Here is a 25,960-nt window from a genome sequence, read left to right as displayed (position 1 = left end):
TGACAACAAGAGTGGGGAGGCGTGCTGCAACCTGTTAGCCACACCAATTAATGAATGCGATACACCCACAGTTTTGCTAATAACCCTTCAGTGTTAGCAAGTTCTATGAACCCAGTCACCCCGAGAGCCAGTCATTAAATGGAAAGAAACTGCCACTAAAGAACCAGTGGTTACACGGAAAAACAAAAAGTGCATCTATTGTCCTGGATTCAGCCTTAACTAGCTAAAGCTGTCGTCCAATGTAATCTGGGCTTTCTGTGCCTTGAGGAACAAGATTTTCCGCTATGCTACAGGAATAATTGAGACCCATTGTTGCTCGTTTGGACCAGATTAAGAATAAACTGGCTCGTTTGTCTAATTAGCAGACACATACCACCAGCAGGAACGGCCCCAGCAAAATCATAACGTCCATACTCTTTTTTTGCAGGGGTTAATCTTTATGTAGAAATAGTCCTGCGGAACACAGTTGCCCTGGCCAGCACCTGTGTGTATCCATCTTCTGAAGCCTCCCACCTCAGCACCAATAGTGAAGTAATCCATAATCCAATAGAAGATCGTGGCTCAGGCAGCTTCACGAATATAGAAAATGCTAGAATTGAGTATGCCGCCAATAATTTGACACTAAACATACCACCAGCAGCGTGCCTATATGTGCTGGTGTTAGCTGGTGTTCCCCCTTTAAGGTGTCATCAATCCGAATCATGAGGCAATTGTGCAACATGACCACTCACTGGCTCTGCAGACATAAACACTTTCATGTAATGGATCTCAACGAGATTATAAGGATATGTAGAACTGGATGAGTGTGGTCCTCAAGTAAAAACATAGAGGGCTACTGTATTGGGGTAAAAGTATAAACCGGCCTTTGTGAGAAATGTACTTTGGTTAAATGCAGAGGACTATCATGTAGGCTCTAAGATCGTCACATTACCCTTGGGTTTTTTTTATAAGCCAAATTTGAGAGCTATCCTCAGCTTTATCCACCCCTGGAGTGCAAGATTATATTTGCGGCTCTGTCCGATCTCCCTGGTATTGATTAACTGGGGGTATATGTGGCTGCAAGCCAAGAGGCAGGATCCACCAGGCCCTGGCTTTATCTCGATCCATTGTCTCCATCTCTCCAAATGGCAATTCTAACCCACATATTCCATTTTTGAAAATATAAAGTTGGAATGTGGCAGGTCTCCAATGAACACCTCCCAGAGAGGCAACTTTTGTAAGAAGTTATGATCATTTGCTGTTTCAGGAAACCTGGGACCCACAACCTATTATATTTGATGGGCTTCAGTGTGCTGGCCGTCCCATCCTGATCCAGTTGTGCAGTAGTGGACTGTTGGAACTGGCCCTTCTTGCAGGGTCATCCTCAAACTTTTTGCTTCTTCCTCCCTTATTTTTCCTGACCCGTGGCTGTTGGCAATAGGACTCTGCGCACTTTACCACTGCTGATCAGTGCTAAAGTGCATATGCTCTCTGTGTAAATTGTATTGTAATTGGATATACATGATTGGCATATTTGTATCACCATGAAGTCCCTAGTAAAGTGCACTGGGTGTGCCAGGGCTGGGGATGACAATTGCTACTAGTGGGCCTGCAGCACTGATTGTGCCACCCACATGAGTAGCCCTAAAATGGTGTCTCAGGCCTGCCACCGCAGTGCCTGTGTGCAGTCTGTGAACTGCCATGTCCCCCTGGTCAGATCATAAATTAGAAATGTTGAGGCTTGAAATGAAGATGAAGCAAATGGAAAAAGAAAGGGCGGCAGAGGAGAGCAAACATGCCCGTGCCCTAGAGGAATTGAAATTGACCTTGGCCCATGAATTAAGAATGAGGAAGCTTGAGTTGGAGCTCAAGAGGCGTGAGGCCATGAGGGTCTCAGCTGAAGAAGAAACATGGATAGCTGAAGAGGTGAGCTTTACTGAGTTGGAGGTGGAGTCCAGCTCAGATGGTGGCAGCATGATTTTGATATCTAGTGCGGAGAGAAAGGTACAAACACCCAGAGATGTGGCACCTGACTTGAGGGAGGGGGTCGACATACACAAGGGGGTTCAGGTTTGTGATGTAGTTCCAGTGGAGTGCAGTGTCCCTGAAGTAGATTGGGGGATTGGCACAGGGGACCATATTCCTAGTGGTGGGAGGGACACTACTGACTCTAGATGAGAGGTACAGGGAGAAGGCTTCCCCCATGGTAGAAACCTTGGTGTGTGTGTGTGAAGACCAGCCAGAAGAGTGGGGGTTGTGTGACAGAGGCAGTCAGATACTGTCTTGCCAGTCTCAGGAGAGTGGTGTGGGGTACTTGTGTGAGGCACTGGAGGGTGAGGCAAAGGATAGCTTGGTTAACAACTGTGGGGGCTGTGTGATTCATTTGTTGGAGAGCATATTTTAAGTCCCTGTTTTCCAGAGCTATGCCAACACCCGGTGGAGTGTGAGTTCTCTGACCCTAGAGAGCTTGCGTTGGAGGCAGACCTCTTGGTGGATTCCAGAGAGTCTGAGAAGGCATTGGGGAGTGATCCCAAAAGGAGTGGCTTAGATATCTTCCAGACCTGTGAGGTGGAAGAGGTTCAGTGTAGGCCAGTTAGGTCCCAGTGTAGTGGGAAGGGTGTAGGGGCTCATGTTCGGTCTCAGTGGAGAAGGAATGAGTGTGGGACGGTGTGTCTCACGGTACCCGAAACCCAGTCTCAGGGCCAGGAGGGTTCCTTAAGAGAACACCAGGTTGGGGACCTAGACTGTACTTGTAGGCCATTTGAGGATGATCTCCTAGTGTCTGTTGAACGGGGAGTGCCTGTAACCAGGCCTCCATCAGTTCTGGTGTCTGGCAGTGCCACTCCAGTTGGGAGGGTGCAGGAGTCCAGACTGAGGGGTGAGAGGGGGAAGGAGTCCCCAGTGGGAGAACCAGTGGGTCAGGGACCAGTCAGAAGGGCTGAGTTCCCAGTGAGTGACCATGGTGACACCACTCCTGTCCTGGGAGATCTTTGGGCACAGTCAGGTGGACAGGGGTCGGGAGATCTGCGCCAGGCAGACTGTCACAGGACACATGAGTTGTGTGTCACCCTCAATGGGGTACTATGTGAGTCCCCAGACGTCCTGGCGTGCCAGGCAAATGCACAACCGCAGGTTTTGGTCCCTGGGTTGGGAGACCAGGTTCAGGATCTGTCTGACCTGGAAGGAAGGACATCTGTAACCAGTGTCTTGACCAATAAGGTTCCCTGGGGTACCCCTTCAGTAGGGAGGGTGCAGCGCTCTGGAAGGGGGTGCAGAGGGAGGGAGTCCTCGCATCTGACCCCGGTACAACCTGAGGGGTTAAACCCTAGGTTGGGAGACCAGTTGCTGGAGGGAGGTCCTGAACTGGTAGGAAAGTTGTGTTCTTGGTTGTCTCGGTGGACAGGGTTGCCCCTGGAAGGAGGGCAGGAGTCTCACCCTGGGGGTGGACTGGGCCACACCGTTGTGTTGGCCAGGTGGGTACTGTCTACTAGTATGGGCACCTCAGTGAGTAAAGTCCTGGTGCGCCAGGCAAGTGTTCCACTGCAGGGGTTAGTCCCTGGGTGGGGAAGCCAGGTTCAGGTGTTGTCTGACCTGGAGGCTTGGGAGCCTAGGTTTGAGGGCCAGGCCCGGGGTATCCCCCTGACCTGGAATACCAGTTGCAGGATAGCACCCCTGGACTGGTGGGTGAATGGTGCGGGACACCTGCCACAGGTGCCCTGGCTATTCTAGAAGGGGGTACCGCTCCAGGTGGGAGGGTACAGAACCCCAAGGAAGAGGAGGACCGTGTGTGGGGAAGTCCACCCCAGCCTCCTGTCCAGATGCTGGATATAGGTCCGGGACTGGTGGGTCAGTGCTAGAGTGTCAGACCTGACCTGACTAGAGGGGGAGTGGACAAAGGGTGCCAAGCACCTGGGGCTACTGCCCCCCACCTTCTGACACCACAGGGGTTTGAGAGCCATGAGAGGCATGAGACCTGGGTCTCATCCGAGATCACTGTTGGTGGTCACTGTGGGATCTATGATGTTACAACGCGTTATTTTACAACGCAGACCGTTACATCGCAATTTTTACAACGCAGGATCCATTACAACGCATGGCATTACAACGCATGGCATTACATCGCAGATGCTATTACAACGCATGGCATTACATCGTAAGTATATGTAAGTATACCTTTTTAAAAAAAATGTAATTATTTTAATTTAATTTAATTATTTTAATCAAAATAATAGTAATTATTTATTTAAATTAATTTTAATAAAAAATGTAATTAATTTTATTTAATTTATATAATTAAATTAGTTTAATTTAAATATTTTTTTGATTGTAATTAAAATAAATTATTTAAAATAATGTATTTAATTTAATTATTTTAATTAAGAAATGTAATTAATATAATATAATTAATTTTATTTAACTTAAAAACACCCCTGTACCCCAAAACCCAAACCCTGCCCTGAAACCTAAAAACACCCCTGTACCCCAAAACCCAAACCTTGCCCTGAAACCTAAAAACACCCCTGTACCCCAAAACCCAAACCCTGCCCTGAAACCTAAAAACACCCCTGTACCCCAAAACCCAAACCCTGCCCTGAAACCTAAAAACATCCCTGTACCCCAAAACCCAAACCCTGCCCTGAAACCTAAAAACACCCCTGTACCCCAAAACCCAAACCCTACCCTGAAACCTAAAAACACCCCTGTACCCCAAAACCCAAACCCTACCCTGAAACCTAAAAACACCCCTGTACCCCAAAACCCAAACCCTGCCCTGAAACCTAAAAACACCCCTGTACCCCAAAACCCAAACCCTGCCCTGAAACCTAAAAACACCCCTGTATCCCAAAACCCAAACCCTACCCTGAAACCTAAAAACACCCCTGTACCCCAAAACTCAAACCCAGCCCTGAAACCTAAAAACACCCCTGTACCCCAAAACCCAAACCCTACCCTGAAACCTAAAAACACCCCTGTACCCCAAAACCCAAACCCTGCCCTGAAACCTAAAAACACCCCTGTACCCCAAAACCCAAACCCTACCCTGAAACCTAAAAACACCCCTGTACCCCAAAACCCAAACCCTACCCTGAAACCTAAAAACACCCCTGTACCCCAAAACCCAAACCCTGCCCTGAAACCTAAAAACACCCCTGTACCCCAAAACCTAAACCCTACCCTGAAACCTAAAAACACCCCTGTACAAAATTACTTAAATTAATAAATTTAATTTATAATATTTAAAAACATAAATAAATATTTTTATTTATTTTTATTTATAATTAATATTAATTAAATCATTTATATAATATTAAATAAAATTAAATTAAATTATATACTTACCAATACTTACGATGTAATGGTATGCGTTGTAATAGCATCTGCGATGTAATGCCATGCGTTGTAATGCCATGCGTTGTAATGGATCCTGCGTTGTAATAGCTGCGTTGTAACAGCATTACGACGTAAAAGTTGCGTTGTAAGTGATACACACCGTCACTGTGGCTTGCAGTCTGTCTGTTGGGACACACCAGTGAGCAAGTTAAGTTTAGGTGCTGCACAGGTGGTGTCCACAGGTGAGGAGAAGGGTTCCACATGGATTGGCATGGTGGACCCTGAGAGTATGGATAGAGTGATTGAACTGGGTTTCGGACGGCGTAGAACAGGACTGCCCTGCTGTGTGGGCCAATTTCCGTGTTCTATCGCCTTAAGCAGGGAATACCATCGAGGTATTGTTTGGTCTACCCTGGCTTTAGGCTGGAAGGGGTTTGTGTTGGAACTGGCCCTTCCACTGACCAGGCCTAACCCTTCCCTTATTGTGCACATTAGTCACCCCTATGGAAGGCCCAAGGTACCCCCCTGGGCAGGGTGCAGTGTATGTGAAAGGTAGAGCATGTACTGGTGCAGGTGACATGCTCTGGTAGTGAATGGCAGCCATTTTCGTTTTTCACTATTGTAAGGCTATCTTGCTCCATAGATTAACATGGGGGATGCTGGCTACAGTGGCTACCAGCATTTCTTCTCATAGGAACAAGATAGGACATAAGAGTCTAGTATCCCTGAACTCAGAATTTAATAACACATATTTTAGGAAAGATTGTTTTTAAATCCTGTGTTTGAGAACAACACTTTTAGAAAGTTGCTGTTCTCTTGTCTGACCCTTCCGTGTGCCTTGGCCTGTTTGTGTATTGACTGTCTGGTTTGAGAGTGACAGGGGCTGGGGATTCCCCAGGAGGCTGGCTGAGTCAGGCCTAGGCTGAATGACTGCATTTGCAACTTGAGTGGTGGGAGGAGTTAGCACCTGGGCCTGAATAGGACTGTGCCTGCCTTCCACAATGCTGGCTCCACCTCCTGCTGGGCGGCTGACGACCCTGCCCCTCACTCTGAACGGAAAGGAGAAGCCAGGAAAACAAAGTACTCAAGAAACACCCAGAATTGGTTCAGACCGGGCTCAGGGCCCACTTGCACCAAGAGAACAAAGACTTTTAGGGGTATAAGTACAGGACCCCTGACAACAGAAAATTAGATCATCCTGGAATCAAGAAGGAACCTCTGCCAAGGAGAAAGCTGAAACTGAAGAAGGAAGACTGTCCTGCTGTTGCTCTGCTGGACTGATCTGCTGTTGCTTTGCTGCCAAGGAGAGGGGAAGGACTTTGCTGTGGTGCTGTGTCCCCTGTCTTGAAGTAATCCCCAAGGGCCTGAGAAGAGCTGGCTCCCTGTTCTGAAGTCCCAGGAACAAAAGGACTTCACCCCCAGCTTCCCAGAACTTTGCTGAGAGAGTTCTGTCCTTCCTAGAGTGCTTGATCCAGTTGTCCTCTGGAAGTTGTACCTGTGCTGGGAAGCTTGAAACTAAGCTTGGGAGACTTTTGCAATTGAAAAGTTATCGCATCACTCGCTGCGGAGCGAATCCCCGACAGTGCGAGGAAATTCCCGCCGCTACGAAGGCCGAGATCGTTGCAGCGCCTGTTGCCGCTGCCAGAGCCGTCGCATCCTTCGTTTGCGGGACGCACCAGACCGGTGCGGGAAAGTCTAACATCGCTGCGAGTGTCGTCGCAGAGCCTGTCGTTGCTGGGTGAGATCGCCGCACCGCTTGCTTGTGGACCGCGTCACGTCGCTGCGAGTGTCGTCGCAGAAACCATCACGTCGAGGAGCTGCGAGAGAGAAGATCACCGCTGGTCCGTGCATCGTCGCCCCGGAGATCGTCGCAACTCCAAAGATCGTCGCATCGTGCCTTTTGCGAGCACAAACTTCCTACGGAACCTCCGCACTGGAATCCATACAAGTGGCCTTCCTCCCCATACAGACCGGATTCGTCGCAACACGCCCGCTGCTGCAGCGGGGCTGTCGCAAACGCCTCCCCAGGGTCTCAGGAGCAACGCATTGCTTGTTTTCCACCGCACCAGCTTCTGCTTTTGGAACTTTGTCGCAACTAGAAGGTACTGTGAGTAAACGTGACGCAACAGTGAACTTTTCACGCATCTGTGGATTATTTTATCGCAACCTGAAGAATTTTATCGCAAACCTTAAGAACTCTTTTGAAACCATATTCTTGAACTGTGTATGTTGGATTTTTGACGTTTTTGTCTTGTGTAGTTTAGATTTAAATACCTTTATTTTTCTAAACTGTTCTGGAGTCAGTTTGTGGTGTTTTCACTGTGTTACTGTGAGTGTTGGTACAAACACTTTATACATTGCCTCTGGTTAGCCTAGACTGCTCGTGCCAAGCTACCTAGAGGGTGAGCAGGGGTTATCGCAGAGGGTGTCCTCCTTACCCTGACTAGAAGCAAGGGTCCCTATTTGGACAGTGGTACCTACCTCTGCCAACTAGAGACCCCCAGTTCTAACATGGACCTATCTGTTTGGATACATTTGCTGACTGGTAGCCACACTTTGGCCTGGGAAACCCCCAGAAAGGATTTTAAAGTTGTGCATTTCAAGGGGGACATGAGTTTATAGCTTGTCAATTTTTACAACAAGGATTTTGTCAATATTCCTAACACAAGGTTCCCTGTTTTGTTCAATTACATAGATCCACTTGTTGACTGGGTCACTGACAAGGAGCGACAATCGTATCTTTTTTGAGCCGATGATTTCAATAGAAGGCTGACTCTGCACCCTAAATCCTGTAATAATAAGTGTATGTTAGAGGGTGCAGATTTGAGAGGCAAAGAGTTAAAGGCTTATCTTCACCATTTGATTTGACCAATATAATGGATGTGGCAGGTATTAGTGACTCTGGGCTGCCTACCTTTAGGGTAAGAGGTGGCTTATCTGTAATGAATTATATCTTTATTTCTACCAGCTTACTCATTATATATATATTCCAACATGCAGCAACCATCCCCTCACATTGTGGTGACCACAATCCCATAGAAGTAGCCTTGGTAGCATCATCGAGGGTAACACACAAAGTTGATAGTGGATTCAGAGAAATGCAGCCATCCACAGACAACCTTAGGTTGGTCTGGAAACTCCAAGATCCAGGCCAATTCTTGGTAAAACAATAAAGGAGAATCAGGTGCTGGTTATGAGCTGCCTGGCAGAAGAGTCAGTTTAAGAATCAGTAGTCTGTTCTTTTGCTGCCCAAAGGTATTGTAAAACCTCCTAGATCTGTACACACTCCACTGAAAATGTTTAATTGTGACTGTTCAGCAGCTAAACGATTATTATGCAGGACACTTAATGCTAATTCCAGCAGCCTCCGCAGTGGCTGCTGCTACATAAGCAGTATGAAGCGGCCACCACAAAGAGATGGAAGGAAGTCACTGTACACCAATGGGACACATTAGGTCAAGCAACATCCAAGAAGGACACAAGTTCTTCTGATCTGCTATGAGAACCATAAATCACACTGTGACTTCAATTGGTTGCCACATTACCAGTGAGGCATGGGAGGCTCACTTCTCTAAAATATATTCATTTATAACACCAACCACTCAGCCTAGTTTGAACATTAAACAGTGTCCGGGCATTTGGGTCACCTTATGTGAAGTTGTCAACTCTATTCAACAGAGTAATGTCTTTAATAATCTTGCTCACTTTCAGGTACCTAGTTCTTGGACCACGTCAACTATTGTTCCGATATTTAAAAAGGTAACCAGTCACAGCCAAGTTGCTACCGACCAATTCACTTATTGACACAACGGTAAAAAAAACAGGCAGAGTTTTTTATATAACAAGATCGAGGAGAGGGTGAAAGAAAAGGCAATTTTAAGCCCCTGTCAGTCCAGGTTCAGAATTGTGTAGGCACAATTGAGCAATGCTTGAATGTAAACTATTTTAGGCAAGTACACAGTAGCTAAGCAAATGCCACTTCATCTTACATTTATGGATTTGACTTTGGCTTTTTTTATAGTGCAAATCGCACAAAGTTGTGGCCACTTGTACTTTTTAAGGGGATGGATGAAGCACACGTACACTTTATAGCATATTTGCACAAGAGTATGAAAGTCAGAATAAGGTTTGCTCCAAATGGTGAAGTCTACAATGGAATAAAAGTTTTTAGAGTGTGTGGTAAGGCTGTGTGCTGGCAACTCTCGTTATATTTACAAATGGGGGTGGGGTCGCACACTACTCACACACCGGCAGTGTCACCCCTAAGGACTCTGGTCAATGTAGTAACGTGTTTGTGATGCATCATCTTTCGATCTTCTGCTATCCTCGCTGTCTTCGCCATCGGCAACCCCAGTACATGGCCTATCCCTGCTGACGAGGGGTGATACCCCGAAACACGTGTCCAGGGATGGCGAAGACAGCGAAGATAGCAGAAGATCGAAAGATGATGCATCGCGAACACTTTACTACATTGACCAGAGTCCTTAGGGGCGACACCGCCGGTGTGTGAGTAGTGTGCGACCCCACCCCCATTTGTAACTCTCGTTATATTGCATGTTAATGAGCTCAGACCTTTCATATCTACAAGTCCAGATGTCTCAAAGGCAGATGGTGTTTTACTTCCCACACTATTTTAAAAAAATATCTTTTTATTGGTGTTTTCTGTTGTACAAAAAGTTAGCTCCCACAGATGATATGCGGATGACAGAGTGATGATGGCTCATACCCCAATCACTGGTGCACTCATTTGTTCAATTTATGGCTGCTCTTGACCTACAAATTAAGTTCTCAATATCATATATTATGGCTTGTGGCCCCCAAGTGTATCCAGCTTTCCATCCTTACTGTTGGGTCAAATTGTTTACAAAGTACAAGCATGTCTTCCTATTTATGGGTTAAATTTGATGCTGCTGGCTGATAGGCACCCAATATAACACACAGTAAGATGAAGCTATCTAGGGCAGTAGGCTACCTTTTTTTGCCTACCTCCGTCTCCGGGGGGGAGGGTGGGTGCCCTCTTCCCGTAATTACAGATGCATTCTACTAACTGCGTCCCCATTGCAACATATGGGGACGAAATATGGTAGACTGCAAATAGTGAAGCCATTCAGGTGGAGGAAAATCGTTTTTGCAGAAAAGCCCTCTCTGCCCCTCGATCCTCCTCCAATTTTATTTATCATTAGATGGGTCTCAGTTATTTCGGTGAATGCACCAGAGCATGCCCCAGCAGTGCTGTGGTTATCTATTTGGAGAACTGAGGAGGTGTCCTTGACAAGAGACATTTTCAAGGATTGCCTTGCATGCGACAAATGCCTCACCATCCCATGGATAGCATACATTGAGACAACTCTTCATGAGATTGGGCTGCCCCATGATTTTTGGAGCCTCGCTTTAGTAGTAGCACAAATAAAAAGCATGTGCAATTGTTATTACATAACCAAGCCCAACTCCACAGACATAATGCGGAAAAGCTTAAGCCCACTGTTGCAGCCTAGTGGAGCCTGAGCTTAGATATTCCACTGACCAACTATCTGCTAAGTGCAGGTGGGTGCTGGGAACTTTGTATGTTATTCCACTTTAGGGCGGATACAGCTAGGTATCTACAGTGTTTCTTGCTGGGCTATTAGAAGAATCTTAACACCTGTCCCTGTGCCTGTGATGGTAGATCCGTACAAACAATGATGCACTTTACTTTTTTTGTGCGAGTTTTAACGGAAGTACACTAAACAATTTGTAATCACTTTTATCAAGTTGTGGAATTTTAGGCAGTCTAGCAAAGCTTTTAATTTCTTACAACAATTGACGGATGATGATGCATGATATTATGTTGGCTCCTTTCTAAAAGCCATTGTGCGGTCACAAAGCACAATGCACTTTTAGTAATGTAGCATCTCTTTATATCTGACATGGCCATATATGTATCTGCTTAACCGTATTGTACTGTACTCTACTCCTATTATGTGATTGCTTGCTATGTTGTCTTTAACTGTATCTATTGTATTGTTTTCATACTTCAAGTTTTTATTCTTGGATTGTATACTTTTATGGTTGCTTCTCCAGCTGAATAAAGTTATTTGAATCTGAATCTGTGTTGGAGGATGGGGTGAGACTGTCAATGGACAATTTACATCTCCCAACATGCTCCAACGATTCTGCCAATGCACATGCCTGTGATTGCTCAAGAGATGTCAGAGTGATACATCAGACTCCTGATCAACATGGTAAGTGGACCCTTTATTTTCTGATTGAATGGATTGTTGCATGGGCTTTTCTTATGGGCTTTTCTTGACAGCACTGCTTTTGGCAGACAATTATGTGACTACCACTAGAGAGGGGCATTGGCTCGGCCCACATTTTGGGAGCCAGGAGTACATATTTTGATTGGGCAGAAGTTGTGTGCTTTCACAAAAAGTGCTTGCCCTCCAACAGCTGTGATTATTTTGTTTATTTATTCATCTGTCTGAGCTTGAATTTTCATGGAGACAAACATGATACTGTAGGACTGTAAACATGCCTTAAAGAACTAGATACTTTATAGTGTTTGTCTTTATCTGGCAGCAGCACAGATAGGAGGACAGTCATTAACATAGATGGATTTTTAGGTCTGGTTTGGCAGGGCAATCGTTACCTGACCTTTTAATCTGCACCAATATTATTTTAGAGTTCTATGCTTCCACACAAATACAAATGCTATTTACTTGTAATGCTTCACATTACCATACACCACTCCTAAAAAGCCAAACCTATTGGCATTGCCAGTCCCTGTGATGTCTGGTTGAAGAATCTTCATTCTGAAATACTTCCTGTGCTGCTGCTGTTGTTTTTGGAAGCAGGTTATAATTTTGTGAACTCTGACTATATTATTACTTGCACACCAGATACTTATTGGTTTGCGCATAGAACACCGTTTCCTATCTTTTTTTAAATGAATCAACTTTGCTTGAATTCAGTCCCTCGGTGGATCCTTTAGCGGCAGACTGTTCCATGAACTGGACCCTCCTCCTTGACTGGATCCCAGCTGTACTCCTGACCAGGTAAGCGAAATTGGAGTAGGTTGGGAGGGGTTAATCAGTTATTAATTACCTCTCAGTACCCTTTGCACCCACGCAGATCTTATCCTGATGCCACCAAGATATCTACTCATTCCCCCAACCCTTCCTACAGCCTGCTGAATCCATTAGTACACGCCTGCCAGTCCTGGTTACCCATGGGTTGTTTGTCTGTAACGCTTCTACTCGAGAGCAGAGCTCCACTCTACTGAATAACAGTAGGCTGACATTCTCCTCAATTAGCAACAAGGTCATTTTTTAGGCCTTTTGCTTCAATCTGGCGCCTTTTTGTGGCCTATTCTCGTGGCATTTTAAGTCCGCATCCTACAGTTTCCTTAATATATCACCTTTTCTTTAAAGAAGATACACATGAGTCTTTAAGTATGTAACTGAGGAGAGTGTTATAGGTCAACATCTCACACTCAATCAATATTGACTAAAGATCATTTGGCAAAAGTGTTGGAAGAACTGTGGGAGAATGGTCTTAGGCTCTCAGTTTATTTCTGAGGACCAAAGAACGTTCCTCTACATGTTTTCGTTTTTTATTGCTTTGGCTATGTGCTGGTATTTAATTTTAGTATCTTCAGGAAGATTATTTATCAAGACAAACACTACTAATTATCTGTCTCATCACAACATAAATTGTATAGTATCTATCTGTCATCAAATATAACGTTCATCTAATGGTTATTACCAACAATTCAAAAGAAAGAAAAAAAAGGAAAAAACACAACAAACAATCTGATTTGTAATTCTCTTTTAAAGATCCTTTTTCATTTTATACATCATAAGTACAAATCAGTAAAACACGCAATATTTAATCTTGTGTGAAATTACTTTTCAAAATCCAGAAGACAAATTATCTTATTCAAGATCCACGAGGTAAAATACCTTATTGTTGTGGACCCTTAATCCAAGGGTTGACATTCCGAAACCTTTATTCGCTTTCAAAAAGGGTAGCAATATTCGTAACCAACTTGTAAGAGCCAAAACTAATGTGTCAAAACAGGGACCCAAAACTACGAGGGAGTTGTTGGGATTACCCCCGGTGGTGGGCCATTTCAGATGCCACAATTGTGTGGCATGTGAAATGACGAAGGACTCTAAGGAAATTGACATTAATGGAAATTTGCACACCCAAAGAGCATTCTCCAATTGTAACTCGAAAAATCTGGTATATTGTATCAAGTGTCCATGTAATCGAGTGTATATTGGACAGACGACCCAGACTGTGAAAACTAGGGTCCTCCAACATAGATCCCGAATCAAGTGCATGACCATAGGGGCTCCTTTGGTCAGCCATTATCAGAATCACAATCACTCTTTCAACGACATATACTGGACAGTATTATGCGTGGTATCGAATAAAAACAGAGTAGATACTGAGACTAAATTCAATCAATTGGAAGCTAGACTAATTGAAAAATATCAGACTTCCAAAACTGGACTTAATGATAGGGACGAAATATGGTCCCTTATTTGCTGAAGGGTTGAGCTGGTTCAGGCAGCTATACAGATTTATATTTTTTATGTCAATAATGAAATGTACCAGTATGTAGTTTATTTTTGTGTATTGGTATTTCAAAAATGTTTATAGATGTATTGTTGTTGAATTGTGCATATAACAAATGATTTTAGAATGTAAAAGGGGCTTGGTATCACACGAGGTAATGGGTTATACTCTTTACTTTGCTCTGTAATTATTAGTTTCTCTTTATTTTTCCTTCTTTAAATAATATACCTTTTCTTTTCCCTTCCTTTTCGCTTGTTTAGTTCAGAATTATTTGGGTTTAAGACACGAAGAATACTTGGTATGAATGGGTTACGACCGCAATTGTATGGCTACCATGTTGGTTGAGTCATGCGGGTTGAATCATAGTCCGTTTTTGATTTCCTCTGGGTTCGACGTTTCCGGTTATTGGAATCCGGTAAGGCGGACTTCCGCCTTGAATGCTTTTAGTCCGGCGTCCACTTTCCGAAAGCTGGGATAAGCGCCAGGTAATTGAAGACTCTGGCTCATTTCGGAGTAATGGTGTTGGTTAAATCATCTTGCGGATGCAGGTAATCCCTGTTAAAATCTTATAAGTGGTGACTGATGCATACTTTTGTAGGCAGTGACGCTAATATTTGAATTGTACTCGGGTGTAAGTTTAATTTTGACTATGGAGGTACTTGTGAGCCTCGGGGATATATGAGTTAGTCCTCACTCCCCTTGTAATGGGCCCGCATGTGCCGGTGTAAACGGATGTAGTTATGACTAGCATGGCAGATTGATTGCTATATGAATTTAGTGCAGCTGGTTTTGGCCATCTCTTGATATTACCGTTTACATCTGTTGATTTAGGTGATTGGATTACATTGATGGAGATCTAAAACGAAGTTCGAATAGCACAGGTGTGCATTATAAAGGGATTTCTTCCTAACTGCAGCCATTTAATTCCGGAATTACATCTGCAGCCCTTGACCAACCTAGCTGATATCTGCTAGAAAATTATCATTTGGTAGGTGAAGGCTACATGTTGAGTCCAGTTGTTTTATTCACGTGTGCAATATCACACTGGGAATAGAAGCACGGTGATGAAAGAGCTTTTTCACTGAATGTGTGTAAATAGGAATAGAAATTTATGGTGTTGGTTTCTTTCTAATCACGCTTTCTTCTTCTTCTTTTTTCGGTGTGAAAATAGCTAATGATACCAGAACCTTGAGGAACTTTTTCTTCTTACAGTGGGAGTGGCCCCTCCGGGTGCCTGTGTCCGTGAAACAGACTGTCTCTTTTCTTCTGTATTTAAATTTTAGAAGTATGTAATTATTGATATTGTTAATTTTTGTTATTGTTTTAGGATCACTTGTATGATTTTTGTTGCCCTTTGTCCGGATGAGGCCTGAAACTGTTTGACAGGCCGAAACGCGTCGACAGTTATCGTAATTTCGACACCTTTTTTGATTTGGATATTGCTTGGATATAATCCTCATGAGCATTATAGTGATTTGAGGCTACAAAGACATTGTTTTTGCTTCTTATGCTCTTTGTTACTTTGGTGTTCGAAAAGGAAATTAGGCCAAGAAAAGACATTGCCAGTATTTTCCTAGTAAATAAACTATTGGGCTTCTTACACAACCCTTGGATTAAGGGTCCACAACAATAAGATATTTTACTTCGTGGATTTTGAATAAGATAATTTGTCTTCTGGATTTTGAAAAGTAATTTCACACAAGATTAAATATTGCGTGTTTTACTGATTTGTACTTATGATGTATAAAATGAAAAAGGATCTTTAAAAGAGAATTACAAATCAGATTGTTTGTTGTGTTTTTTCCTTTTTTTTCTTTCTTTTAAGTTGTTGGTAATAACCATTAGATGAACGTTATATTTGATGACAGATAGATACTATACAATTTATGTTGTGATGAGACAGATAATTAGTAGTGTTTGTCTTGATAAATAATCTTCCTGAAGAAATTACCGTGGCATCCTCTTTTCTTTAATTAGCTATATTCACCCAGATGCCGCTTGGTTTACCGGGTACCCCCTGTTGTTAATAAAGGTATTTAATTTTGGCACATCTAAACAAATCTTGCTTCATTCTAGGTATCTTTTTGTTTGATGTTAATTGTTTAGTTTGAGGTTTGTAAGAACTATTGCCTCATGTGTTGCCTTATGAGTTCATGGTCCTCTGAGCAGATGCATCACACATTAAGTTACTTTTAGCCCAGGCAAGACAGTTGTCTTATTAGACTAGATAAGTTGTAGATGTGTGCATTGTCATGCTACAGGCACTTGTGCTATATATAGCATGTCTAGACGAATCAGCAGCCCCCCCCCCTCTTCCTCAGCGCCTTGAGATCCTCATTGCAGAGTAGCCACACTTTACAAACCCAATTGATTGCTTGATTGACATAACAAAGCAGGCCCCTTTTAAAAGGAACGTCACCTTGCATAGAGCCATTTGTAATTTGTTGAAGCATTCAAACTTTGGGTACATGTATTAATGATCCTATGGAAAGAAAGTACTCTACAACCTATTCTGGTTGAGATATAGTATGTCTAGAAGAATGATATATCGATGGGATCAGAATTCCTCCTTTTAGAATTGGTGCCCTAATACACCCTTAAGTGTGGCAGGGTATGCTCAGACGTGTGTCCCTTGCTCACTTTGCCACTGGATTCAAGCAAGCCAGGCTGAAGACGGCTGGAATGCCAGAAACCGGTCCTCGGAAGCTTGTTTCCGGTCCAGGGAAGGCATGGCTTGGCAGTTCGGGCTGGACTGTTTCCATGAGGCACAGGGCAGACTGATTTGCATATAGCCATGTCTGAACTGGGGTGGCAGAGTGGGCTAAAGAACGGTGATGGATCAAACCCAGATCTTTTGACTGGGTGTGAGTGTTTGATTGGTTCAGATGCTCCGTCCATCACCACCCCCTTTTGTACCGTGGTTATAACAGTGGTTGCTGATTTCGTCTCAACAGTGCTGGTTGTCATTGTTGTTGTCACTAACTTTTTGGCAGCTTAGGCTGCTGTGTTCCCAAGAGTTATGGGAGTTGTAGTCGCTGCTGGCGTCACTGTTGTTTTTGCTGCTGCTGTGATCCAGGAAAGGGGGGGGCGCTCGGCCCCCACGCATGCATGGCTGGGCCCGGCCCCCCCCCTCCACTCCTGATTGGCTATGGGTCCCACCATTGACCCGAAAGAGGTGTGAGGGCTTCCGGGTCAAGGGGTGAGACCAGGAGGCTAGAAAAGGCCCGGGGCACGGGAAGCGGCCTCTTGCACCAGCGCTGCCCGGGCTCGCTCCTCGCCCCTGCTGCAGGGGCCGCAAAATTTTCTTTCTTGTTTCCCCCTTGCAGGTCCACACAAGATTTCGCAGCAGAAAGCTTCATCGCTGGAAGGGGTGGCGCAGCTGAATCGGGACGTGCGGTGCGGGAAGAGTCAGAGAGATCCAAAAAGTGTTGGTAGACCATCAGAGTTAGGTCTTTGTGAGGAGTGTGGCGCGAGAAGGGTACCGGACGGGCAGCTCCGCAATCATCATCGCGGCCCCAAGTTCCCAGCCAGTAGTTAGCGGGCCATGTCACGGAGGTCTTCACACGGTGAGTCAGCCATGCGCATGGATACAGGCCAAGCAGGGGCATTCGGGGCTATTTATTGGAGAAGGCAGGCGCAGTGGCTGGGTGTTTAAAGCGCCCGTTTAATTCCTTCCGAGGTAGGGCAAATGGGTACCATTACCATGGGTATCAACCGCAGTGCCTACCTACGTGTGCGGTGCCTCTAGGGAGAGGATGTGGGGTTACGGCCATAGCTGATGACTTTGGAAGGGGGTCCGAATCTTGGCTCGTGCACAACATCCTGTGATTCTGTATCTCCCTGTGCCTAAAGAACATCAAGAAAACCCCTTTTTCCTTCTTAAACGAACGTGAAGGGAGAAAACAGCCTCCAGTTGGGAACGCTCAATGTCAGAAGCGAAGCAGGGTCGGGCCTGGTAGTGCTTGGATGGGAGACCACCGGGAAAGACTAGGCGCTTAAGGCATTTAACAAATTGCACAGAGCTCACGCACATAAGCGGACCTGGTATAGTCTTAATTCAGTCTTGGTATAGTCTTAATTGATTCACGGGGCGGCCTAATTGAGGATGGGAACAGGCGTGCCTTGTGGACGTGATGTAAGAAGAGCGTGCCTGCACTGTTTCAAAGAAATGAGTTGGTATAATATTAGGCTGGTTTTGAACAAGTGGGCTGGTGCATACATTTAAAACTCAAGCACGGACGTGAAATAAGTATTAGTGCTAACCAATGCTATCAGTTGCAGGTTTTGCCCACACAGGCACTGATCCTTTTGTAACATGCACATTGGCGGTTGTGTTCAAGTAATGCTGCTGTTCATATTGTGACGCGCTCTGACACTTTCGGGTTAAGTCAGGCTATATAACAATGCATGAAGTTAATGAAGATTGCATGGAGAATATCGTAATAAGCATTCATTGAGTGAGGTGAGCGCAAGACACACCAAGAATCATTGTCGCAGGCGCTTAATCTAATTGCTGCTACGGTTTCTTAGCCACGCGAAAACATGTGGAATTTTAACACGTGAAGTCTCCAGCTGAATTAAGGACGAGCCAGTAGGGATAATGGTGCTTTACTTGTCAAAATCAATAGGTAAATGCTTTTAGGGTGCTGGGGCCAAGGTTGCTTTAACTGATCCGTTAAAGAGTAATTTTCCACCCGGTTTCAACTTTCTTTTTGAAACCTAGGAACAGCAATATGGTCGTGGTGTCCCCAGGGCTTCAAATGTTAGGGTCTTAATACTATATGCAAGACATGGCTGCTGCTTATTTATCTTAGGCAGCGAACAGCCACCGACAAAGCCAAAAGTCCTGACTTCTAGGTGGGATACTGTTAACATATATCTGGGGGTATTGACAGGAGTGCCAGGCATGGGTCGTATGGGTAACAATGACGGTCACGCACGCGCTAATGTTTTGTAACAAATGAAAATAAGTGTATGTGTGCAGTAATTGATACCTGCATCAATATTATTGGAAAGGCATTGTCTGGGATGGCTTGGGTTTCTGTCCTTAATTTCACCACTTGAGGCATGGTTTCACAGACATTGGCATCCTTCTTTATTGCCTCTGAATTCTGAGAATCGTATTTGGTCCCAAAAAATCTCTAACTAATTTGTTGCCGGGTGAAATGTGTTATTTCACAATTATAAGTTTAAGTATAGCCATTCATCTTATAGTTAAAACAAGCTCTTTAGGGGGGCGGCGCTGATGTCGAGAGTGCGCGATATGGGAGCTGCTTTCCACCTAAACTTGAGAACTACCCAAGTTCTCTGCTTCTTTATTTCATAATGTTATGCAGCACTTTATTTCTGATCTGGTTTTGTTTAGACTTAAACTGGGTGCTCCCTTTGGTAGGGCCAGAAATATACCTCTCTGAGGGCTATAATGAGATGAGCGAATTTAATGTGCCGCTGATGTGGGTGCTCTATACAGGAGCTGTTTTCCACCTAAAATTGGAGGACTACCCAAAGTTCTCTGCTTCTTTATCCCATAATTTATGAAAAGCTTTACCTCTGAATGTTTTTTTTTTGTTTTTTTTTGTTAGACTTTAAGCTAAAGTGAAAGGTTTCTTCTTGTGGGCTTGTGAGTTACCTCATTTTATGTTTCCACTGTGAGGTATTCAGTGGTATTAGATTTCCAGACGTAGCCAGCTACCTCTTTATGGTATAGGATATTCAATGAGTAATCTCTTGCCCATGGCTCGTGAATGGCGTTTCTTTATTAGAAATCCTGCCTGGCTTAAACATGTTCCTCATGCAGCGCAACTGCTGCGCTGCGCTTAGGGGTGGTGTATGTTAACGGTCTGTTCGGATGGTGTCGGGCCCATGTAACTTCTCCATGCTAATGCCTCTTTCTTGGGATCCTCTTGGTGAGTAACGCGTGTTCAAGTATAGGGCTTGGCAATGGTGTGAAAGTCAGTTTCCCAGGTTGCGCGGCACTCTAGGCTATGTGCAGACTTTAACCGAGTTCCTTTCCAACTCAAAGCAGAAAGCCAAACAAGGGACCGGAATATTTCATTTCGAAGGCAAATAACACCGTGGTGGGCTTAGTAATGAATTCAATTTGGGGAACCAGTAGTGTGAAAGAGACTCTGTATCATGTTTTATTATGGGGAGTTCGAATCGCAAAGCACAGCAGGGCACCTGAGGTGAGCAAATCTAGTGTGATGCTGATGCTGAGAGTGCTCTATACGAAAGCTGCTTTCCTCCTAAACTTGAAAACTACCCAGAGTCATCTGCTCTTTTTTCATTGCATGTTTATGCACCACTGTATTTCTGAAAGTGTTTTGTGGGGACTTAAACTGGGTGTGCCCTTGGCCAGGGACGGAAGTATACGTCTGAGGGCTCCAATTAGTGTGTCAGTTTTTACAACGTAGGTGAACAAGCATTGATAGCTGATGGGGACTAGAATGTCTGATACCTCTGTGGGGAGCAGCACCCCCCACTCACCCACTCGACGTCGACACTTTGCTCTATCCAAGGTACTTTGTCAGCGGGACCTCTCTGGGCCCTGTAGCTGGCCGGCCATCGTTCATGGTTGGCCTGAACTTTGTATTTACCACGGTCCCTCGCGACTTCACATAACCTTTTAGCGCTCTTGACTTCTAAGCACAGTTTTTGGTTTGTTCTTTAGAAGTTCATAACTCCAGTTCTACTTATTGGATTTTGGTCTTGATTTTCTCAGTATTCTCTATTTGTCTAAACCTGTGTGGAGTCTTTGTGGTGTATTTATTTTGTTACTGTGGTGTGTGTGTAGCATAAATACTTTACATATTGCCTTTTAAGCTAAGCCTGCCCTTTCTGTGCCAAGCTACAAGTGGGTGAGCACAGGTTAATTTAAAGTGTGTATCTAGCTCACCCTGACTAGGATTGTGGTCTCTACTTGGACAGGGGGCATACCTCTGCCAACTAGAGACCCAGTTTTTACCAGTGAGTATCTTAAACTGCCATAGTTTCTGACTGGGGAGCAATTGAGTTCTGGGAGAAATAAGCGTACCCACAACAGTGCCAAATATATTACATATCCTATTAATCACAAAGTATATAAGAAAATCGTGCAATACGGAGGAGCACATAGAATGTGCTCCTCAGTACTATGGGTTTACCCCCATATGTTCAGTGTCCTTGGGTTACATTCCTTAATTAGTGGGGCACACGTGGAGCACACTTGCTGGGGGGCCGGGTATATGGTACGTGTCAAATATACACCTGCTACTGAACTCTCCCTGCGCACAGTGCGGCGGTACTAAGAATTTGGGGGCCTGTGTATAGAGCCCTGGGCACCATGTGCTGGTACACGTAAGCTGGGGTGGGGTGTCAAGTCACACAGATACGCTAATATACGGATGTGTTGACAGATTTTGGGGGCACCGTTCGCATCGGCCTGGTTAGAAATGTGCTTGGCTGCAGCCTACTTGTTAGTAACCATGAATGCGCTGTCGCTGGATTTCACACTGTATACGGTCCTGCAGTAGGCATGAAGGTGCGATCGCATCCACTGTGGACCACAGGTCTATTGTTAATAGGGGTCATATTACCGGGCACCCTTTCAGTAACACTAATTCAAAACTCTGCATGTGACACAGACTGATGCGATACTAAACACTTGCAGTTACAAGTATTATGGGAAGGCATCTGGTGTTAATCTGAGCTAAGGCTTAGCAAGTGACGGCAATGTAATACAGGCACGTGTACTGCATCTTTCGTCCGAAGACAGAATCACTAATCGTTTGGGTTTGTTTTTCCATTTATGTATGGCCGGATCCATGGTGGATACCTGGGAAGTGCTCCACCCGCAACAGGTGGACAGCCAAGGTGAGCCGTACTTCAGGAACAAGAATGGCAAGCAACGACATCAAGTGTGATGGGCGATCGATCAAGGACTCAAGAGGTGCCAGCACTGGGTTAATTGTTTATTGATGTGGTAACCATAGGTTGGGCTGGCTGCAGTAATGTGGCAGAATCTTGCTTCACATAATATGGCAGTATGTTACTTAGCAGGAAACAGTATTGCTGCAGTAATGGCGCCTGTGCTCGCAGGGCCACCGTGGTCAAGACAGTATGTTCGTAGTTTACCAACTGGTAGTAGTAATGTGGCAGTACACAGGGGTGTGCCTTGCCAGCTTGGCCAAACCCAGGAGTAATAGGAGTATGCTACACCTCCGCACTCCTTGTTGGGAAGCAGGACTCTGCCTGAGCTCCCAGTTGCCATTTGTGAAGGACAACGGGTGTCTAGGGGCTCCATAGTAAGGAGGTAGACATACACGGGACATTCCCAGAGCGTAGTGGTCAGTGGGGAGTGTCGGGGGCCTGTGGTTCCCGAGGTAGCAGTTCAGTTGCACTAACAGTGAGTGTCAGCATCAGGAGCACGATGTCTATCGGGCGCAGCGTAATGCCAGCAATTGAGCCCGTCTGGTGGATGGCGGCAGGTCTAATGTCCCTGGAGCTTGTTGGATGAGATTATCTCAGCAGCAGGTTGGCTGGCGAAGTTGCTACCGGGTTGCACCATAATGGGGCCTCATTTGATACCTAGAAATCAGTGGGGGGGACTCAGTTAGGGTGTTGAATCACTCGGTAAAGAGGGTCAAGAGCAATAAGCATGAAGCTGTTTCAAACACCTCAACTGCTGAGTATCCCACATGGGTGCTTCTGGGGAGATCAGTTCTACTTACGGGATGGCGTCCAATTGACTGGGGCGGGGATGGCCTATTAGTATGGAAGATACTGGCAGGGTTGGAAGGTTTTGGTCAACTATGCTGGCCTGTGGCGGTAAGGTCATAATCGGTGAGCAGCAATTTAAGGTCCTTAGGGGGCGGCACCATTCATCGAATGGGGTCGCCCAGGGGGCGGGGCCATTGGTCTCTCCCAGAACTTCAGGGGCAGGATATCCGCTTGCTTGGAAGGGTGCGGGGGAGGGAGTGCACGCTTTCCTCAGGCTGGTAGCCACCCCGCACATACACTATGACGTCATCAAATGGCGCGAGTGTAAGGGCCCTCCTGTTATGGTTAAATGGAGTTCACGGTGCGTACGAGGGTAACCAGGAGAGGTACGTACTCTCCCGGTAACCGGGCCCTTGTTGCGCATGCGCATTCGTACGTGAGTGCGCAGCTGGAAAGGATCTGACACCGGTTAGCGACCTTGCCGTAGGCCTCAGAATTTTTGAATGCAAAATTGATAAGTAGGATGTTAGATTTGGTTAGGAACACGCTGTATTAGACATTTGTTAAGGTTAGCCCTTCATACCTGTCTACCTTGCTGTAAATCTAATGTCAGAATTTTGCATTTAATAATCATGCAAATAATGTTTATTTTACCAATTTTTATTTGTTTTCATATTTTAATAAATACGGCCGGGGGGTCGCAAGACCCCCTGCCTTCCAAAAGAAATCCCTCGCCTGGCTAAATTATTACGGGGATTGTATGTGGTGTTTGCATGTTAGGGAGGGGGTGGTCGGTAGTCCCAGACCATGAGGAAAGGGGGGGCACTCGGCCCCCACGCACGCATGGCTGGGCCCAGCCCCCCCTCCACTCCTGATTGGCTATGGGTCCCACCGTTGACCCGGAAGCGGTGTGAGTGCTTCCGGGTCAAGGGGTGGGACCAGGAGGCTAGAAAAGGCCCGGGGGCGCGGGAAACGGCCTCTTGCACCCGCGCTCCCCGGGCTCGCTCCTCGCACCTGCTGCAGGGGCCGCTAAATTTTTCCCGCCCACCATCCCTATTAGCAGAATTTCGGTGTGGACTTGGTAGGTAGCATCGGTGATGGTAGTGTACGCTGTTGATATGTGTGTAATTTTCTTCCTTAGGCCTTTTTTCCCTTTTACAGGCAATATTAGTAGAATGTGCTCAATTGTTATGTGGATGTGTAATTACTTGTTTTCTCCTTAGGCCTTTTTTCCATTTTACAGGCAATATTAGTGGAATGTGCTCAATTGTTATGTGGATGGGTAATTACTTGTTTTCTCCTTAGGCCTTTTTTCCCTTCCCAGGTTTCTTAATTGTCGTATTTATTATACTGGTCAGGCGGTAAGGTCATAATCGGTGAGCAACAATGTAAGGTCCTTAGGGGGGGGCACCATTCATCGAATGGGGTCGCCCAGGGGGAGGGGCCATTGGTCTCTCCCAGAACTTCAGGGGCAGGATATCCGCTTGCTTGGAAGGGTGCGGGGGAGGGAGTGCACGCTTTCCTCAGGCTGGTAGCCACCCCGCACATACACTATGATGTCATCAAATGGCGCGAGTGTAAGGGCCCTCCTGTTATGGTTAAATGGAGTTCACGGTGCGTACGAGGGTAACCAGGAGAGGTACGTACTCTCCCGGTAGCCGGGCCCTTGTTGCGCATGCGCACTCGTACGTGAGTGCGCAGCTGGAAAGGATCTGACACCGGTTAGCGACCTTGCCGTAAGCCTCAGAATTTTTGAATGAAAAATTGATAAGTAGGATGTTAGATTTGGTTAGGAACACGCTGTATTATACATTTGTTAAGGTTAGCCCTTCATACCTGTCTTCCTTGCTGTAAATCTAATGTCAGAATTTTGCATTTAATAATCATGTAAATAATGTTTATTTTACCAATTTTTATTTATTTTCATATTTTAATAAATACGGCCGGGGGGTCGCAAGACCCCCTGCCTTCCAAAAGAAATCCCTCGCCTGGCTAAATTATTACGGGGATTGTATGTGGTGTTTGCATGTTAGGGAGGGGGTGGTCGGTAGTCCCAGACCATGTGGTTGTGGCAGTGAATATGTTTGATGCTATGGTCCCTGCTAAGGTTACACCTTTGGTTACTGATGTTGTTCCGGGTTGAGAGCATTGTCTTTCCTCCTGTAGTTGTGTAAGCCACAAAGAAGAGGCACATGTTAGCTGGCACTGCTCCACAGAATGAAAATAAGGCTAGGAGGCATGTGAGGGATTTAAAGCAGGAATATCAGTAGGGGGATAGTAGCCGGAGTTTGATGAGAACATACATGTGTGCCCACTAAATGTGATTTTTCCTGTGACAAAATTGATATGACATAGTCTATTTTCCTTCAGTGACAACAAATAGAACGAAACATGACGCGTTTTCAGAGTATGCTTGGAGATCGTAACTAACGTTTTGTGGCCATTCAAAGATAGCACTACATCTGTCATGTCTTCATTGCCGTTTCCATTTTTACTACAATTGCCTCTGATATTCCCCTACATCTAAAGACATTGATCAAAGTATATGCCTATTTCCTTACACATTTACGTTGCAACGATATTTTCTCACTGCCACTGAAAGAAATAAGATAAAACAAGCATTTCATAAGAAAGATATCGATGTTTAAAATACTGGTATGCGTACCAGTCAACACTGGGTACTGGGGGGCAAAAAACAAAGAGTTTATGACTTAAGTGGGTCTCAAGCGATGGGTGCTGCTGCATCACTCTCACGACAGAGGTTAGAAACTCCTTAGTTCTTAGGAACAAAACATGACAAGTCTCGCTCTGTACACTATGATTACACATAAGTATTAAGCAATTGCCTTTCAGTCGAAAAAACGTTGAAGTACTTTTAGGGCTACAGTACCTCTCCAAGAAATTCACTTTCTTCTTCCTGCACCCGAGGCTGATCCCATACTGTTATTTCCAGCATTCTTTCCCTAAAATCTCTTCGATGTACATGTGAATAAAGAAAAGTTTGGTTCCATTTTGGTTCTAAGCTTTTCTTCACTGTTTTGGTCCTACGTTTGCTTTTATCACTGAAAAAGAAAGAAGACAGAAGTCCAAGTGTCAGAGCTAAAAATAGCGATACACTGGTAACAAGTCTCTGATAATGTCTTTGAATGTGATGTGATGAATAGTATTTAATAGTGCACATTAAGCATGACTTTTATGCCCTGAGTAGGAGTTGCGGTATTTCACCTGAAGCTATACATCGGGCTTAAATACCACATCCCATAATTGCAAGTCTCACTTGGCCCAAATCGAATTTGCACACTTTGGACTAAATAATTATGGGCCCAAAAACACCAGGCCTGTCTGTACTACTGCAGGGGGTGTAAGAAGCATCCCAGCCTGGGCCCCAATT

At 45.1% G+C, this 25,960-nt stretch overlaps 1 protein-coding gene across 7 annotated transcripts in view; it reads right to left on the bottom strand.

Annotated features, from left to right (window-relative positions):
• RIMS1 (regulating synaptic membrane exocytosis 1) overlaps window positions 1-25,960 on the bottom strand; it is a 2,308,950-nt gene that overhangs the window by 985,587 nt on the left and 1,297,403 nt on the right. For all 7 annotated transcript variants that reach the window (XM_078648052.1, XM_078648043.1, XM_078648046.1 and 4 more), the window contains exon 13: window positions 25,460-25,631. In XM_078648052.1, coding sequence (XP_078504178.1) covers window positions 25,460-25,631 — 172 coding nt within the window. The remainder of the gene's footprint in view (window positions 1-25,459; window positions 25,632-25,960) is intronic.

This window comes from Lissotriton helveticus, chromosome 6 (assembly GCF_964261635.1).
Source record: "Lissotriton helveticus chromosome 6, aLisHel1.1, whole genome shotgun sequence".
Classification (NCBI taxonomy): domain Eukaryota; kingdom Metazoa; phylum Chordata; class Amphibia; order Caudata; family Salamandridae; genus Lissotriton; species Lissotriton helveticus.
Note: the sequence above shows the minus strand (reverse complement) of the source record. Positions and strands in the feature narration are given on the sequence as shown.